The following is a 19,459-nucleotide window of genomic DNA, read 5'->3' as shown; positions in this document are numbered from 1 at the left end:
TTATACATACTAATTCGGACTGATTTTCTTTGAACAGCAGAAGCATTGTGCTGGCCCAAGAGTCAGACAGAAGTCAGTAAATTCGAAAAGATTCATAACGAGCTGTAAAACTCACATCCTTTTGCTTCTAAACCCATAAAAACAACAAAAAGGAAAGAAGGAAGAGAAAAGGTTGACCGTATATTCTGTCGGAGCAGAGCAATCGCGTCTGTTGATGCTCCCCAGGAACTGGATGACTTTTACAGAACACTGTGTCTTGCACTGATATCCTGGCTTGAAAAAGCACTTGTCCTAACATATCCTGATGAAAGAGGGCCATTCAAGAGGGGAAAAAACCAGCTGAGGCTCGTCTAATCATTTCCCTCCTCCAGACTTGTTTGTTTGTTTGCTTCCTCCCGCATGCTCTGAAGACAACGCAGCGCCTATCAGCACCCGCACCGCGTTACGGAGTCCGTATGCCCTGGGACACGACTAGATAAAAATCGTGTTAATTAATGCCTGCTTGGTGTTTTTACAGTTACAACACTGCATGCCACCACTGTAATCCAGATATGACAAAGGCATTAGCTGTCACATTAAAATACTTCTTCACTTACTGTACAGCTGCCACGGTTTGATTTGTTCTTTCGCAGAGTGACTAATGAGTTACTGAGCTCCTACCAAACAAGAAAGTCTTTCAGGTGGCTTGGTATTTATTTGTTAGCAGCTGGCAATAACCAAATTCACTGCAGGCTTTTTCCTGCAGACCCCCGGACTCTTTCTCCATGCAGAAATCATCACAACGCATTGGAATCTCACCGGTACCACCAGCCTACAGAAGCAGCTTTCTGTTCAGTCCTTACCCAACTCGACTGGAAGCACTGCACATTCCTCAGATGCCCTTCCAGGTTCCTGACCACTAAAGGAGTCACTTCAGGCTCTCAAATAAATGCAGAGCCTATGGGTTTTGACATAGCCCTGGGACTCTGGTGCTCCTTGGTGCTCCAGTACGGCTGTGGACCAGTCCCCTCTCCACTCCACAACCTCAGCTTACCAAGTCAATGGTATTTACCCTCTAAGAAGTATAAAAACCTTTGCTTACAGCTATCTGGGAAATGCCAAAGGTGCCAGTAGGACGGTTCAGACAACTACAGTGCTTTGCTGTCTGTAAAGCAGGGGCCTTTCTTCACCCAGAGGGATGGTACAGAGAGGGCGCTTAATGGCCTCAGCACCACTGATAAAAGGCTCCAGCATCTCCTGGTTCACTGTGCCTTGCTCCATCCATTGGTTCCGTGCTGCTCAACTTGAAAAGGAAATATTTCTTCCCCTTTGGGAAAGCTCCAGAAGAGCTGTAACAGACATTAATTATAGTTGAAGATGTTCAAGAACACAATAGGCAATGACTTTTAATCGGTACAAAATGACACCGCCCGGGTCCACGAATGCCAACAAGCAGTCTGCTAAAAATACTGGGTTTCGGAACAAGAGGCAAAGCTGCTCGTGTTACTGGACAGACTGAGTGAGCTGGAAGGCAGCTGCCAGGCACAGAACAACCTTCCCTAAGCAGCTCGCTTTGCCACTGTCACTGTGGTGTGTCCCAGGAACAGACTTTGTGCACCTCAGGTGTTTGAGCGCCCTGTTGGAATGGGAAAGCTCACAGAAGTTGCAAACATCTTGCAGGACACATGAAAACGCTCTATTTGTTTATAGCTCTATAAATCATCTCAAAAAAACATCCATACACAGGAATTAAAGAGAGAAAATCACTTCCCTGGGAAGATACAGACAAGCCTGAGGTGGATTCAACAGTCTCTTGCTGGTCTAAGAATTAAAATCAGCGTGTAGGTGAAAGAGGCAGAACACAAACATCTGAGTTTGTGTCTGGCTGGTTTCCCTGCTGCTCCAAGGCCTGTCCTTGGAGGGAGCAGAGAGGGGAGCTGCTCCTCACACACACAGCTGTCCTCACAAGCAGCCCAGCAACCTGATCCACTGGGAGATGTCCCTGCCCAGGAAAAGGGTTGGAACTGGATGGGCCTTGAGGTCCCTTCCAACCCAAACCATTCCATGATTCTATAATAACCTCCTCTACCAAAGAGATAATATTCCCATGTCCTTTCAAGATATCTCCTCCCACCTGAAGCTTTCTCTGTTCCTCTTTAACCTTTTCTCTTGAGTAACCACCATGCTGTCGACCTGTTGTGTGCTTGTGCAGCTTGGGAACACAGCTCCATATTCCAGAAAAGCTCTGCAATGAAGCCTTGCCCAGGCCATCATGCTCTCCAGGCACTAAATCTCTGTCAAATTAAGTTTCTTAATTCCCCCCTCATTAATGGAACAAAATAAGCATGATGTAGGGGCAGAGCAGGTCATCCATCCATCAAGGCTGAGCCAGAGTGCTTGGGGACAGCAATGGCCTTTGGGCTCATCTGGAGGCAGGATTCCCCCTCACTCGCGTGTCCGTCAGCGCCAGGGAAAGGAGCAGGCACGCTTGTCCTGCCCTTCCTCCCCACTGCATGAAGATAGTGCTCGAAGGAGCCACTCTCCTGCAACCGCGTCTGTGTTTTAGACACAAAAAAAAAAAGCAATATTCACTTCTCTCAAAGTCGGTTGCAAGTTTACAAAGCCATAAACACAGCAGTGTCTATCGCTTCCTTGGTTTTCATGGCATCTTCTGCTCATAATGTTTCCAAATTGATAAGGTGAGTTAAAAAACACGCTTCCCTTTTCCACAGCCACTTTGATAAAGAGCAAAAGAGCTGTTTGTTTTCCCTTTTTTATCCCTCTATTTTCTGCTCAGTCAGGAAAACCCTTGCTGTCTCAAGGCAAGTAAGCAAGAACATGAAAGGCAGCCCTAGAGAGGGGTCTCTCTGCGCACCCCTCACTGCGGTGGCACAACTCGGGGACCCAGCAGCTCTCTCGGATGCTCTCGCAGCCCAGCGACACGCCAGAGGGTGGATGTGAAGACAAGGCACTGCTGTGGTGAGACAGAGGCTGGTCACACAGCCACACCAAAATAGCAACACGAACCCAACTGGAAACACGCACATCAAATAGAAAGGAAGATGCGGGCAGAGGAAGGGCAGGAAGGGGAGGCAGCAGCTGCCCCTGCTTCCCAAGCCAAGCAGACAACTCAAGCACGCTGACTGCTTGCTTTGGCCCAATAGGAGGCACATCAGATAACGCTTCCTGACCAAGAAAGGGACCTTGAGAGGTGTCTCAGCAATACAAAATAGCTCCAGGGAAAAATAAACTTCAAAGCCGCTAGTTCACATGCTACTGCACAACCTGAGAAACACAAAGGAGAGATTTTAACAGCGGCAACAGGTCACTTCTCACGATCTTAAGATTTTTGTGTTTCTAAGTGCCCTTTGCTTTCTGTCACACACAGAGTCCAGTGGGCACAGAAAGACGAAATGAAACTAAGAAATCAGCTTTACAAACAGAGCCGAGGATATTGCCATGATCATTCCTGCGCTCCCCACACAGCAGGACTAGGACAGACCTGGTCTCAGCACGTGAAGCGTTGTTTTAAAACCAAGTGCCCCTGCAAACACACAGAGGCTTTGTGATGCACTGATAAATTGACCTGCCGTCAGAACCGCAGGTATTGCGAAAGTTGGTGAGAGATAACAGCATCGCTTCTGACCACAGGGCTCTCCCTCTGCTAACATCTCTGCCGTGCGTCTCAACTGGGGGCACCTACCTTCAGGGCAACTTCTGGAAACATCTGTCTTCTGAAATACTATTTTATTAGAATAAAATGTGAGACTGGAAAGTCTTCTCCATACCCATGGCTATGTTACAGTGCAGTTTGATGGGCTATGGATATCCCCACTCTCAGACTTTCTGAGCTGCAGACAAGTCACTCCCTAAGAACCACAGAATGGTTTGGGTTGGAAGGGACCTCAAAGCCCACCCAGTCCCACCCCCTGCCATGGGCAAGGACACGTCCCACTGGATCAGGGGCTCCAAGCCCCATCCAACCTGGCCTGGAACACCTCCAGGGATGGGGCAGCCACCACTGCTCTGGGCAACCTTGGCCAGTGCCTCCCAAACCCTCACAGCAAAACATTTCTTCCCAAGATCTTGTCTCAATCTCCCCTCTTTCAGCTGAAAACCAATCCCTCATCCTCTCCCTGCCCTCCCTGACCAAGAGCCCCTCCCCAGGTTTCCTGGAGCCCCTTTCAGAACTGGAAGCTGCTCTGAAGCCACCCTGGAGCTTTCTCTTCTCCACGCTGAACAACTCCAATCTCTTAGCCTGTCCTTGTATAGGAGGTGCTCCAACTCTCGGATCATCTCCGTGGCCTCTTCTGGCCTTGCTCCAACAGCTCCATGTCCTTCCTGGGGACTCCAGAACTGAACTCGGAGCTCCAGGTGAGGTCTCACGAGAACAGAGTGGAAGAATCACCTTCCTCAACCTGCTGCTCATCCCTATGTAAGCAGTGAACCACAGTGAGGTCTGATATTCCTTCAGACACGCAGAGAACACTTCCACTTCCTCAAAGGCAGTCAGGGCACCATCACACAAGAGCAAAAAGTTGCTTCCAAGGGGGTCAGGCTGCAGCCCCTGCCAAGAGGGGGGACCTGCAACGACTCCCCACAGAGAAAAACATCTCCCCCTCTCTTTCAAAGGACAGCAAGACATCAGGCAGGCAGGAAGACCCGGCAGGCTTCGCTCTCCTGTTTTTAGCAGCACAGCAACAAAAGAGGAGTCTGAGCGCGTATTGTTTGGCTGAAAGGCGTGGGCCACATCCACAGCGCAAGAATGCTAAGAAGGGCTTGAGACACTGCAGGCCATTCAGAGTGCCAGATACAAACCCTTCTCGAACACAAAGAGGAAAGCAAAAAAAATTAAATCAATCATGAAGCCCACAAAAGCTAATTTCCTAACCTAAATAGACTGCTGATGATGTGCCTCCAGCCGCTCCTGTGCACCCGGGCAGCGATGCAGTGGGTTTGGGCAGCGATCGCCCCAGCTCTGCAGCCGTATGTACCCAACACCAAAGCAGCACAAAGCTCAAAGGGCAGAGCACGACCCGGGCTGTGCCTGCAGGCAACGCCAGAGCAGCTCTGATAAACCCAGAGGAAGAGCAGGAAGATGAGAAGCAACCAAATTCTCAGGACTGCTCCCCGTTCCAGCCAAGTTGCGCAAAGTAAGTTAGCAGAACAGCTCCCGAACGGCCAGGAAAGAGAAAATTCTAGGAATCCCTAGTACTTGGATGGTGAAAAGCCAAATAAAACAAGAGATTGTTTCTCAAAGAAAAAGAAACCCTTTTTGCTCATCTCATTAATCGCAGAGTTCAAAAAGGCACGAGGCTGATCACAGCACTGCCCAGCTATGCGATGTGCTTGAAAAACGAGCATTTCTGAGATTCCCACTGAAACATGACGTCATGTTTGTGATGGCCACTGCCTCAGGAGGCCAGAGCCAGATCCTCTCCGAGCCCTAGCCTGCACGACTGCCCATCCAGCTGCCTATAAAGAACGTTTCTCTCACTCTTAGGTGAGGAGAATTAACCCTACAGAGTCCCCCAGCCTGCATGCTTCCCAGTGTGAGCCTGGGGACTGACCCCAGGCTCTGCGGCAGCCCCACGCCCACAAAGCTTCCCCACACGGCTACAGAGAGCAGCTCAAGCTTCCATAGACTCACGCACTCCCAAGGGCAAGGCTGGGGAAGGCAGGACAGGGAAGCACGAGAGGCATATACAGAGGTCCCAGCATTAGCAACAACATGGTTTTCCATCCCAGTGCTCTCTCTACCATGCAGAATCCCAGTGATCTGAGGGAAGACAGCTATTCCCAAAACACTGTCTCCCTTCTTCTGCTCCCAAGACCTAGCAGACACCCTGTGTTTTCCTACAAGGCACTTTTTGGGATGTAGTTGTTGCTATGTTACTGCCATAGCTGTTCTGTGACCACAGGTAGGGAGGAGAACAGACCACAAGTCCGGGAGTGCCAGGGAGGTGTCTCATAGCCGTGGTCCAAGAGAAACGAAAGGTGGGATAATGCTAGCCCCCAGGCTCCTGCCATGGAGGGCACATCAAAGGCAGAGTATCCCGCCCGTGCTCCCAGGCAGGAGCTGATTCTGCTCCTGTCCTCCTCCCCAGCAAAACTGTCAGCACATCGGCCGATCCTCCTGCATTCCTCCTGTCAACTCATTGTTTTAATCCTTTAAAACTATTTTATTAAGTCACCCCACTTCACCCACTCAGCGGTTTCTCCCGGAGACAGGCCAGAGAAACGAGTGGAAACTCTCCAATGGCGCCACTGGAAAAGAAAAGGTAGGTGAATAATAGTTTCAAGGATTAAGAAAGCAGCTTCCAAGTGGTGCGTGCGAAGGTCAGCCAGGACACAGACAACAGCAGTGGAAACACAACTGAGAACCCTACAGGCAGTGGTGGCACAGCTACCCAAAAAATAGCTCAGCTGCTGCGTTCAGAACGACTCCAAAAAAGGCAGCAGTGACCAGGGAGCATTTGACGCTGGGGTAATATGCAAAAGTAAAATGTAGGCGGATCACACAGGGTAAAACCAGAGCAAGAAAAGTTCTATCTCAACCCCAACAGCCTTCCCAGCTCCCTGGGGTGTGCAGCCAGCACCCCACGGAGAGCCAGCGCACCCCAGAAATGAGGAGCCTGCAGGCAGGGGTAACGGTACCTCAAAACAGAAAAGTGTTGGTAAAAACCTCAGGATCATCCTTCTTCTTCCCAACTCATCTTTTACAAGCAGAACCGGTGTTGCAGAGAGAAGCAGGCATCTGTAGCGCCAGAAGTTTTGCCCACATACAGGCACAGTGCGAGCAGCCCCACAGGCAACAGTCTCTGCAGGGATGCGAGTGTTGGATGTGACCATTTGGATGGCAGACAGGGCAAACAAGCAACCTGGCAGCTTTCCGGAAAATCTGAAAGGGATATTTTGTCTCATTCCCTGCATTTCTGGATGCCTTGGCCCCCAGTGTGAAGCCTCAGAGGTTTTCTGCCCAGCTCGGCACCACAAATCCCCCAGCAGCTGCTTCCACAAGCGATCCTTGCAGCGAGGACTTCTTCCAAGAAGCATAGGTGAGCTGGTGTGGGTTTGGCAGGTCCCTCTGCACAGGGATCTGTGCCAGCGAGGTGAGCATCAGACACAGACTCCAGATCCTATAACAAATATTACATCAGCAACGGGACTTTGGGGAGAGCTTGGTGCAATGGGCAATTCCTGGACACCCCAGCGGCGAGGACCAGCTGAGATGGGTACAAACCACAGCACAGCAGCTGCTCTGCAGGCATGGCTTGTGTTCCTGCTCCCATTCCAGGGTGCAGGGAAACCTACCTCACGTGTGGCAGAAAATAAACCTTTGCACTGCAAGGGGAGGATGTCTGAGCACACAAGTTGCTCCAGCAAAGCTGATAACCACTGCCAGTTCACATCCTGGTTATGGACAATCCTACCTTACGTCACGGGGAACTGATGTGGAGCTGTGTGGGCTGCACAAGCTCAACACCATGAACATCAAGGAGGGCAACAAGGCTGGTGAAGAGTCTCGAGAACAAGCCTTATGAGTAGAGGTTGAGGGACCTGGGGCAGTTCAGTCTGGAGAGGAGGAGGCTGAAGGGTGACCTTATCCATCTCTGCAGCTCCCTGAAAGGAGGTTGTAAGTGAGGTGGGTGCTGGTCCCTTCTCCCAAGTAACAAGTGATAAAATGAGAAGATATGGCCTCAAGTTGCACCAGGGGAGGTTCAGATTGCAGGAAAAATTTCTTTACCAAAAGAGCGGTGAAGCTTTGGATCAGGCTGCCCAGGGCAGTGGTGGAGTCTCTGTCCCTGGAGGGGTTAAAAACACATGTAGATGCGGCACTTCCAGACATGGTTTAGTGGTCATGTTGGTGTTATGTTGATGGCTGGACTTGATCTTAGAGATCTTTTCTGACCCTAATGATTCTATGACTTCTGCCTGGATTGTGAGCCGAAAAATTTTGGAGAGGGAAGACAAGCTCTGCAGAGAAGAGTCCTTCTGATCCTATATACACCTAAACAACTAACAGATGCGGTTTGCATGCTAATCCATTGGAGGCTGGCCTTACTTTTGGCTTATTTTGCTTTCTGGGTTTTTTTTATGTACCAGTAAAGTGATTCTGCATCAGGAATTCCAGTGGTGCAGAGGGATGAGTAAACACTTGGGAAATAAAAAAACTCCACACTTTAAAAGTAAAGCCATGCCTATGGAAGCGCTCTGTCCTTTTTACGTTCTCCAAAAACATCTTAAGGCCACCTGTCAGGCAGACTGCAACTCTGATCGGTATGAGAAATCCCTGACTCACAGATCTTGGCAACTGATTATCAAAGAATGAAGTATCTAAAATCAAGAGGCATTTGGAACCAAAATATTTTCCTGACCCAGCTCTAACACCTAAATAAACAATAACCACGCTGGCCTTTTAACAGCAAAAACCATTCAGAGCAAAGCCAGCACACTTTTGATAGCAGGGCCAGTTGTGCTGGTTTTTGCCAAACTGCTGAGGACTCATGGGAAAAAAAAGAGATTTATACACAATTCCAGAAAGGGTCTGATCACCACCTCTCCAAACTGGCAGGCCTGCGGCTCTTCCTCTGCCTACAGCCAAGTAAACTCCTTGCGTTGCTCAACTTCAAGTCAGCAAGAGTTTCCTGGAAAGGGCAAACCTTAAATAAGTGTCAAATAAACGCATGCGTCCTTGGCTCCACGGTCTCTAAACATCCTCACACAACACACTACAAAATGTAAAGGCTTAATTATATCTCCGTCAGCTTCCACGGCCACACCTACAGGCCAGAAAGTTGCCGAGGGTCACGAGCCTGTGAATTTGCCTCCCCATTGTAAGGAGCATGCTAGAGCAGGATGCTGCAGCCCTGACAGGATGTGATTCAGCGTCCTGTTTTGAACAGTTAATAAAGTCAGCAACTTCTGCCCCAAGATCTCCCACCAAATAACTAGGAGACAATAAATACTGCAGCGAGCGGGACTTGTCAAGTGCGTAATGAGCCACAGGCCCCACAAATAAATCCTCAAGGCGGCTGCCCTGGTGTAGCCAGCCCCGTGCACCTTCCCAGGATGTAAACACAGCTCAAAGTGGCAGACACAAGCCGCTCCCTCAGTGCTGCCAACAAAACAAGCTCAGAAATCCCTAAAAAGTTAAAGATCAAGGTGTTAATAAATAATTTTTGGTGCACTAAAATATAATATACAATATATTATTGTATGTAATGGGGCCTTAAACAGCCTGAACTAGTGGGAGATGTGAACCCCATGGCAGAGGGGTTGAAACTGGAAGATCTTTAAGGTCCCTTCCAACCCAAACCATTCTAACATTCTATAAAGTATTTTATGTAGAAACATCCCCAGCTGCAATGGGCACTCAGGGCTGCAAAGAACAAACAGGCATCTGCAAGGAGTAGAGCTAGAAGGGTGGACTGGGGTTGCATATGCTCGGAGTTTCCATAGTGAAGAGGCCAACCATAGCGCCAGCAAGAAATTTGGCTTATTACGAGGATTTTAATCAAACAGCCTCCCTACAATGAGGCCTTCGGTGTGTGCCAGCCGGGATGATGTTCCACAAGAAGTCTGGCTGAGCTGCAAAGGGAATTTTCATCAATCTGAGGGCTGCACGTAATCCCTGCAGCAGACGCTGCAGTCCAACTGCATCAGACCTGCAAGTTGGCTGCACCAGCTGCACTGAGCCCAACTGGGCTGTTAGATCTCTGTGGTCTTACTTTTTCTTCTGCTACCAACTTCTACCCAGTGGAAAGCAAAATGGACCCTTGTCTGTGTGTTGGACACAGCATGCATGTGACCTCACCCAGGCTTCTGCACAATTTTTGCAAAGCAAGAGAAAAGAAAGACTTTAAAGCACATTAATGTCTAAGAAAATGTAGATAGTAACAATATCTTTAAAAGAAAAGCTGGACCTAGAACCCTTGCTCTATTTTAAGGTAGAAGCTGTTTCAGAGAGGAAACAAAATCATTTTGGGATGACAGAAAGCATAAACAAAGCCTATTGCTTTTAGATCAGACAGCAGCAAAGCAAGAAGCTTCTTTTAAAACCATGATATAGACCTGTTCCTCCAAGAGAAAAAGGAGATAGGTCTTAACCAGACCCAGCTATGCAGTATTAAATGAAAACCCTGGAATTTCTTGGACTGAAGGAAAATAATATGTTCAGCAAGCAGGCAAGCGATGTCATAAATGAGTAACAGCACATTCATCCTGTATCGATGAAACGCAGTTTGAGCTGGTGGCAAGATGGGGTCTTGTTCCCAACAACCCTTCCTTCTAACCATCAGGATCTTTGAGGTCTGTGAATTCAGGTGCTAGGCTGCCAATCCCTGTGCTCAGGGCACATGTGACAAAGAAAAGCTGTCACCTAAGTCTCCACCAAGGCCAGACTAGGATTTAAAGGTTCATAAATATCATCATACCCCATTCCTGCATTTGTTTTCAGAGGAACCCTGAGCTCAGCTGTTGGAGGAAGAAAGGTGAAGTTGAACAATTCTGCCACCCCATGGGCACAGGGTAAAGTCTCCACGAAGTGATCTGGAGCTGCTGCCAGCAGAGGACAGGGACAGAATCGACCACCTCCCTGCACCAGGAGCTTCATTTATCATCCACACTGTGTCCACACAGTCTGGGATGTGTTTTCCCCCAGGTATAGCAAAGACTCTGCACAAGGGCCATCCTATTCTTGAGGTCTATCTAGTGATTTAATTACTAGATTCTTATCCTGAAAATTGCATAGAGAAGAGCAGCCCCAAGAGGCTGAAGGACAGAGGAAGCTCTCAGGATCTCAGTATCTAGAAGCATTTTTCAACAGCCAGTAGAAAAGCATCACCCTTTAAGCCCAATCTCACTGCATCCAAACCCGTGATTGCCCTGGTCAGTGATGGATGCACATGCTTAAGCTGCAAAAGAGACCAAACAGGGCAAAGGGAGCCACAAAACTAATGATTTCTCAGTGATTTACCTGTATGTTGTCACTGAGGTCATTTATAAGGAAAAGGGATAAAGCTGTGTTTCCTTTTTCAGCACAGAGACTGTTATCTGCTTGGTTAAGTGTTACTATTTAATACAACATGGAAAAAAAGCACAAGAATTAAGGATGAGTCGCTATTCCTGACTTGGTGGGCTCCTGAACTGTACAATAAATCCATGTCCAAGCTGGCAGCAGAACCAGGAATCCTGGATTTTGCTTTAATTATTACAAAACGCATTCTCCGGAAACCAAGCTAATAAATGACATTACAGACTGCCATTAAATGCTCACACAGCAACCAATCACATGCCACTTCTGACCCATGTGCACACAAGCAGGACAACTACCGAATGCCAGGCTTCCCAGAGCAGGCTGCATCCATGGCAAATCCACCTCGGGACAGGGAAATGGCAAGGCTTGAAACTTTCCTTCGTTGTAAAGAAGCAGCTTTGCTTCTCTGGTCCCTGACTTCACTTGCAGGGTAAAGAGAATCTGTACCTTAACATCTCCTTGCTGCTCCCCAAATCACAAGGTTAACCAGACTGCAAATCAACCCTGCTTTGTCCTCATCTCACTCTATCCAACTGCAACAGAAAACCCACTGCCACCAGCATCTCAGTTTATCTCTCAAAGCATAAAATGGGATGGAAACAACAGGATCGAACCCCATGCAGCATGACAAGTGGCTTTGCTTTTACCTGAAACCAGGATAATTAAAGCAGGAAGCAGTAACAAGGAGAGACCAAGCCTGCTGAAGCACTGTTGTGCTCCTGCACTTTCTCTCCTGGATCGCGGTTTACAGGTCAGAGAGTGAGAGCTGCCTGCAGCAGCTGGGCTCAGTGAACAATTCACATGATTAATTACCCAGGGCCCCGTTATGCCAGGGTCCCACCGAACCAGCTTTATCATTACTACTTCTGACCTTGGCACGACATCAGCTACAGGAGTCTTTCTCTTCTCCAGCAGGACATTTCAGCCCTTTCCTCCTCCTTGCTCTACACAACCCCAACATCAAAGGAGTCAAATTCCTGAGAATTCCTCAGACCTCAGGTGCGTCCCCCCCTTCCCAACACCGAGCCTCAAGCGCAGCAGCAGAGATGCTGTGATAACAGCAAAGCGCTGTGGCGAGAGCTGATGAGAAATTTTCCAGTTCCTTCTCACCATGGGAAAAAAAACCCCACGTCTTTTATACCTTCAGTTCATGAAATAAATCCTTGTCTCAAAACTAAACTGATAAGGGTGAGTGCATCCCCAGTGTTTAGCTTTCCATGCAATCCCCTCCAGGCAAGAAGCTGGAGCCTTGGGCAGGACCAGGACTCAGATACATGGCAGACAATTAAAAAGAGCAGAAACAATGTTTAGAGCCAAATAGCTCTGCTTACCTCACATTTAATTTACGTTCTTCATCACTGCCAACCTCCAGCTGAGGGGAGAAAAGAGGGATACAGAGGTTACATGCTGGTTGCTTCCATACTACAACTTAAAAAAGCCCCACAGTTTTTAAAGCCAGCCCTGCGATAACTGGGTTTCGGTGGTTGCTCTCCAGGGGGGGTTTCTTTCTGGTGCCAGGGATAAATGAGACTTCCTGGCCATCCATGCCATCAGCACCCAGTGGCAAAGGGGCTCACAGGGATTTTAAAGCTATTAGGTCCTAATCCTGCAAGCTGGTCCTAGAGCGCAGATGGGTTTGAAGATCACCAACCTCAACGTCACCCAGAGTGCACACTCAGTGCTCCCCACTGAGAGCACACGTGAGGGCAGAACCTGTCCTGGGTGAAAGGCTGCCAAAGAAGAGCCGGGCACACATTAACGCTGTCATTCAGGGCTTGCAACGACAGCACAAGTGCTTGCCAGGGGATGCAGCCAGAACTGTTGGGCTGGGACTGCCCCAGCCTGCAGCACCTGAACCATAGCCTGGCACCAATGTGCCACTCCCTGCTCCACATGGCTCCTCACACCCTGGTGGGGCTCCTCTGCTTCACCTCCACCTGGACCCTGGCAGGAGACACCTCCAAGGCCAGGGTCATGCCCACCTTGCTGCCCAGCCATCAACAAGTCCTGTGCCTGCTGCCTTCCTGATAAACACACTGTGTTGATGGCAGGCGTGTATGGAAACGGCCACCTTACCAGACACTGTTGGAAAGTCCTCGTGGAAGCACATCTGGCTGCTCAGGTGGCATGACCCACCCTTACACTTTATTTACTCTCTTTAAAACAGAAGTGTGCTTGCTAACTTAAGTCTACCTTCAGAAAGAGCGTTTTCACATTGCCGTGCTTTCCAGCCACCTCCTTCATCTTCTCTATGAGCTACTGGACTAAAATTCTTATTAAAGAAAACCACAGTTGAGGCTAATTGCATCTAGAGCTGACTAAAGGCTCAAAAATAAGTCTTCTCCTTTGGTCCTGCCAAAGTAGACAGGAGAGAAAAGGCCAGGAGCATCTCCTTGGAGAGCAAGGTTGCACAGGGAAGATGGGATATGATTTAGTAGTGGACAAGTATGGTTGGGCTTGATGATCTCAAAGGTCTTTTCCAACCTAGTGATTCTGATTCTATGGTTCAGATCCACCAAGAGAAGTAGGGACCTTACGGATCGCCCTGCAAAGGGAAAAGCTTCAAACTTGCACCACAACAGCCACCAGAGCCTAACAAAGCTGGAGAGACACAAGTCTTTAAGAAGCGATGCTCCACCAGCGCTAACACTCGGGCAACGCTTTGTTATTTACTATAACATTACTTAAAACCCACATCAAAGAAAGGCCACTCGCAGGGTTTCCCATGTCCAGGTGGTCTTGTAGAAGTTAAAAATAAGAAAAAAGTTTCACACAAAATAATCAGTCTTCAAGTTCTGTGTGTACAGGGCCTGGGTTGTCACCCACAGCCCAGGTTAAGACTCAGGAGGGCAGAGGGCATCTGAGTCACTCTGTTTATAATCTGTGAGAAGCAAGTGATGCCAGGAAAAAAGACTCCAAATGCAACCGTACAGTCTGGATCTCAGGAATATAGCGATTTGAAGGGGAAGAGATAGGCACAGCCCATCCAAAATGACTGCAGCCGATGGTGAGAAACATACCATCGCTATTTTTAGTCTGTTTACACTATGCAGCAGCAGCAGCACAGAACCAGCCTGGCCAGGGCAGCGGGCAAAGCCCCAGGAACGCCCCAAGTGCCCAGTGCCTCCCACCAGCAGATCCTTCCAGCCCTGAGAAGGTCTGGCAGGTTTTTGGCCTCTGTAAGGTCATCCTCCTGTTTGTTTGGGTCTATGACATAGCAACAAAAGGGAGAAAAACCTTCCTTTTCTTTTTAAACAAATGTAACTGTTAAGTCATGGATGTCATCAGCTGAGGCTGGGCAGCAGAGCTGGCCCCTGAATCTGCTCCAGGCACATCTTTTGCAGAAGCTGCCTTGCTTCCAAAGTCAAACATCCTTGTATTTTGTATTAAAAAGCTGAAGTAAAACCAAAAGCAAGGCAGGAGGACTCCAACTGGTTGATAGCAATGTTGTTGCTGTTGGCCACCCTGACTCCTCCGCGAGTTGTTTTGGTCACAGTATCCCACCAAGCTCGCAGGTTTTAGGTGCTCAGCAGCATCGTGGATCCCATCACAGACACCAACAGACCTCCACCAGCCACCTCCGCATCCCAGGGACTTCGCAGAGTGCAGCCAGGCAAAGGACCAGGCACGCAGTGGGATCTGTGAAGGACTTTCTCCTCCTAAGAATTTACAGCATGTTCTGTTAACACAGCAGCAAGCCTCTTGCAGGCAGCAGCATCCATTTCATACATTCCTCCAGGCTCGTGAGCAAAGAGAGGCTGCAGCAGTGTTCTCATAGAGCATAGAATGGGTTGGGTTGGAAGAGACTTCAAAGCCCACCCAGTTCCACCACCAGCCATGGGGAGGGACACCTCCCACTGCATCAGGGGCTCCAAACCCCATCCAACCTGGCCTTGAACACCTCCAGGGATGGGACAGCCACCACTGCTCTGGGCAACCTGGGCCAGGGCCTCCCCACCCTCACAGCAAAACATTTCTTAGAATCATAGAATCATTAGGTTGGAAAAGACCTTTGAGATCATCAACTCGTGCCTACCTGTCCACTACTAAATCACATGCCCAAGCACCTCATCCACCCACCTTTTAAACCCCTCCAGGGCTGGTGGGCTGCTTCTTAAAATCCACCTCAATCTCTCCTCTTTCAGCTCAAAACCATCCTAACCCTTTGATTCCTGACCAAGAGCCCCTCCCCAGTTTTCCTGAAGCCCCTTTCAGTCCTAGAAGCTGCTCTAAGGTCTCCCCAGAGCCTTCTCTTCTCCAGGCTGAACAACCTCCATGCTCTCAGCCTGTCAAATTAGCATTCAGCAAATTAGGCCAATTGTCACAATTAGCAAGGATCTATGGTCACAATTTTCCTCTAAAAAAATCTTCTAGTAAGTATTCACGTAGGCGAGATTCTTGAAGACCCCTGATTTTTCTTGCAAGAAAGATCTTAAAAGATGTGAGGCCAATGAAGGGTCTGGAGCACAAGCCTTATGAGGAATGGCTGAGGGACCTGGGGCTGTTTAGTCTGGAGAGGAGGAGGCTGAGGGGAGACCTTACCTTATCACTCTCTGCAGCTCCTGAAAGGAGGTTGGAATGAGGTGGGTGCCTGAGTCTCTTCTCCCAAGTAAGAAGGGATACAATGACAGGAAATGGCCTCAAGTTGCACCAAGGGAGGTTCAGATTGGATATTAGGGAAATTTCTTTACCGAAAGAATGGTGAAGCTCTGGCAGATGCTGCCTAGGGCAGTGGTGGAGTCTCCAACCCTGGAGGCATCTAAAAACATGTAGATGTGGCACTTGGGGACATGGTTCAGCAGGAACAGTGGGGCTGGGCTGATGGTTGGACTGGATGAACTTAGAGGTCTTTTCCAACCTTAACAATTCTAAGATTCCATGCTCAGGGAGCAGGCTGACACTTATTGATGGAATTTTTCTTTGACATTAACGTTGTAAAAGTAACACAGTGAATTTGGAAAAGGCAGGTTTATAGTTTTAGGGTGTTTCGTGCCAGAAGAAACCAGTCAAACAACCATCATGGAGATCCTACACAATGCAATGTCAAACACTGATGTATGTAACAAGGCAAGAAGCAACCGTTTTGACTCCTCTCTCACGTGCACTATTTACATCAAGCCTAATTCCACTGCCTGCAACAGGGTTACAGCTCATTTTCATCTGTGCAGAGCAGGTAGCCAATAGGTCTCAGTTAAGGCTCTGTCTAACCAAAATCCAACAAAATTCCTTCTGAAAAATTCTTGGAAAAGCATAAGTCCTGTCTCCAAGTTTCTCAACAAACACAATGTGGCCCAAATACTAGGTCCCTGCAGCCTGAGGAGCCCAAATCATGGGACATGGATCTACATCTACCTACAGCCAAAAGGTTGGCAAAAAGAAGGGATGAGCGAGGGATGAGGCTGTGCAAAGGGAATCCCCACAACCCCTCCGGGTGAGAGAGAACCCACATGCCTTGTGGCACCATCCCCCTTCAGTCCAACCCCCACCTCGGACCAGCTAATCAGGGGAGTCACAGCGACCTGACAGGTGACAAATAGGATTGTTTACCTGGCAGGAACGGGGCCAGAGGAAAGCCAAGGGCAGCGGGCACCAAAGGGAAGAGTAGGGGGAACAGGGATGCACAGGAAGGACATGCAGAGAAACACCAGGCCTGTCTTTAGGTGTCACCAGAACATGGGTTAGGAGGAAAAAGGGATGCATGGGGAAGAAGAAAAAGAAATCGGAGGGTGCAGCTGTGTTTGGATGGTGTGCGGTGAGGGAAGACACTGTGCTGGGTCATGAAGTCTAAGGGCGAGAGAGGGGTTAGCATGGCAGAGGCAGGTTCCCGGGGTAGGAGGGTCAACAGCAGAGCTGGGATACGCTGGGTGCCTGTCGCATGGGGTGCGTGGGGCGAGGCATTACAGGGGCTTACACAGCGTGTATGTGACTAGAGAGGTGGCAAGGAGGAGGGGGCAGCAGCGTGGTGCGGGCTGCAAGGCTGCGACTGTGGGGCAGAGAGTTAGAGGGGCAGTAGGTTATATGGTGTGTATGTGGCTGCAGAGCTGGCAAGGAGAAGCGAGCAGCGGCACGAGGCAGGCTGCGGGGCAGAGGGTTATGTGGCAGGTATGTGGCTGTAGATGAAGCAAGAAGGAGGGAGGAGCAGCGTGGTGCAGGCTGCAGGGCTGGGATGTGCAGCGCACAGTGTTACAGGGGCAGCGGGTTGTGGTAAGGCAAGGAATCATACAATCACTAGGTTGGAAAAGACCTCTTAGATCATTAAGTCCAACCATTCCTATCTGCCACTAAACCATGTCCCTGAGCACCTCGTCTACATGCCTTTTAAATCCCTCCAGGAATGGGGACTTCACCCCCTCCCAGGGCAGCCTCTGCCAGGGCCCAATGACCCCTTCTGTGCATAATTTTTTCCTGATATCCAGTCTGACCCTCCCCTGGCACAGCTTGAGGCCATTCCCCCTTGTCTGTCACTTGGGAGAAGAGCCCAGCTCCCTCCTCTCTACAACCTCCTTCCAGGCAGTTGTAGAGAGCAATAAGGCCTCTTCAGCCTCCTCTTCTCAAGGCTAAACAACCCCAGGTCCGTCAGCCGCTCCTCGTAAGCCCTGTTCTCAAGGAGGAGTGGGCAGTGTGGTGCAGGCACCGCAGCAAGGAGTGGCCCCAGGACATGGCACAGCTATGGGGCAGAGCGCGACAGGAGCTGCTCCAGCAGCAGGGAACTGAGCACAGCTGCCTTGGGGAAGGGCCAGCGGGAGCTCCCCATGGGGCAGAAACTACAGAAGGCGCAGGAAAAGGTGGTGCCATGGCAGCTGGAGCTGCCCAGGGACAGAGGAGTAACGCAGGGAGCAGCCCTGGGCATCAGCGAGGGAGAACAGCTGGGGCCAAGCAGCCAGCAAGCAGAGCTGCTCCACCGAGACAAGCCCAGAGCACCGCCCAGGGGGACACCTGGCGCAGCAGAGCGGGCTGTGGGCTGCGAGGGGAAGGGGCTGCATCCAGCGAGGGCTGGGGGGACAAGGGACCTGCGGGACACGGGGGCTGGGGACTGAGAGGGGCCATGCAGATATGGAGATGGCATGAGGCGGGGGGGGGAGCACGGAGACGGGAGGGTTGGGGACAAGGAGGCGGGGGTTGGGGGACAAGGAGGGGGAGGGGTTGTTGGGGACAAGGAGGTGGGGGTTGGGGGACAAGGAGGCGGGAAGGGGGGGCACGAGGAGGCGGCGAGGACGCGGAGGTGGGGGGGGACACGCGGAGGTGGGGGGGGACACGCGGAGGTGGGGGGGGACACGCGGAGGTGGGGGGGGGACACGCGGAGGTGGGGGGGGGACACGCGGAGGTGGGGGGGGGACACGCGGAGGTGGGGGGGGGACACGCGGAGGTGGGGGGGGACACGCGGAGGTGGGGGGGGGACACGCGGAGGTGGGGGGGGGACACGCGGAGGTGGGGGGGGACACGCGGAGGTGGGGGGGGGACACGCGGAGGTGGGGGGGGACACGCGGAGGTGGGGGGGGACACGCGGAGGTGGGGCGGGCGGACGCGGAGCTGAGGCCGCGGGGCCGGGGCGGACGCGGAGCCGCGGCCTTGGAGCCTGGGGGCTGCGTAGGGCCCGGCTCCGCGCGGGGCCCGCCCGAGGCGCTCACCTCGCTCGTGCTGGCGGAGGAGGCGGCGCTGGGAGTCGGCGAGCGCTGCAGCGTTACCAGCGCCATGGTGGCGGCTCCCGGAGCGGCGGAGCAGAGCCCCGCCCGCCTCCCCGGCCCCACGCCTGCGCAGTCCCGGACACCGCCTCCGCGGGGAGGGGCGAGGGGCGGGGCCGGGCGGGGCCAGGGAGGGGGCGGGACCAGAGGGGGTGGGGTCCCAGACCCCCATCCACAGGGGTTGGGGTTTCCCGCCCCTCTGTGCAGGGGGGGTCGCGGGCTGCCCGTCCCACCAGGCTGGGGGGCTCCTGGCACCCCCATCCCATTCCACCAGCTTGGAGGCCTCTAGTCCCTCCACACCGGGGGGATCGTGAATGCCATCACCCCGTCCCACCGGGCTGGGGGCTCCCGGGACCCCTATCCCGCTCCATCAGGATGGGGGACTTCAGCCCCACCGGGTCGGGGGCTTCTGGGACTCCCATCCCGCTCCACCAGGTTGAGGGGCTCCGGCCCCTCCACGACAGGGGGTCATGAGCCCCACCACTCCATCCCACAACCTGGTGGAGTGCAGACCCCATGAGCCCCCCAACCTGCTGGGTTGGGGACTTCAGCCCCATTGAGTTGGGGGCTCATAGGACCTCCATCCCACTCCACCAGGTTGGGGGGCTCATGGGGTCTGCACTCCAACAGGTTGTGGGGGTTCCAGCTTCACTGGTCAGAGGCTCATGGGCTCCCCATCCCACCAAGCTGGGGGCACCAGCATCTTGGTGTGTGGGGGTATCATGGACTCCTCACCCCACCCCACCAGGTTGGGGGGCTC

At 51.4% G+C, this 19,459-nt stretch overlaps 1 protein-coding gene across 2 annotated transcripts in view; it reads right to left on the bottom strand.

Annotated features, from left to right (window-relative positions):
* The window catches only part of SSH1 (slingshot protein phosphatase 1), a 40,694-nt gene extending 21,919 nt beyond the window's left edge, over positions 1–18,775 (bottom strand). The window contains exons 1-2 of one of the 2 annotated variants that reach the window (XM_054082267.1): positions 18,646–18,775; positions 12,349–12,389 (exon numbers count right to left, since the gene is read on the bottom strand). In XM_054082267.1, coding sequence (XP_053938242.1) covers positions 12,349–12,389; positions 18,646–18,711 — 107 coding nt within the window. In that variant the 5' untranslated portion in view covers positions 18,712–18,775. Of the gene's footprint in view, positions 1–10; positions 165–12,348; positions 12,390–18,645 lie in introns of those variants that run through there. The other variant, XM_009560465.2, reaches the window with a different exon arrangement.
* Between the last annotated feature and the right edge of the window lie 684 nt (positions 18,776–19,459).

This window comes from Cuculus canorus, chromosome 17 (assembly GCF_017976375.1).
Source record: "Cuculus canorus isolate bCucCan1 chromosome 17, bCucCan1.pri, whole genome shotgun sequence".
Classification (NCBI taxonomy): Eukaryota; Metazoa; Chordata; class Aves; order Cuculiformes; family Cuculidae; genus Cuculus; species Cuculus canorus.
The sequence above is the reverse complement of the archived record's forward strand: the minus strand, read 5'-3'. Positions and strand labels throughout refer to the sequence as shown.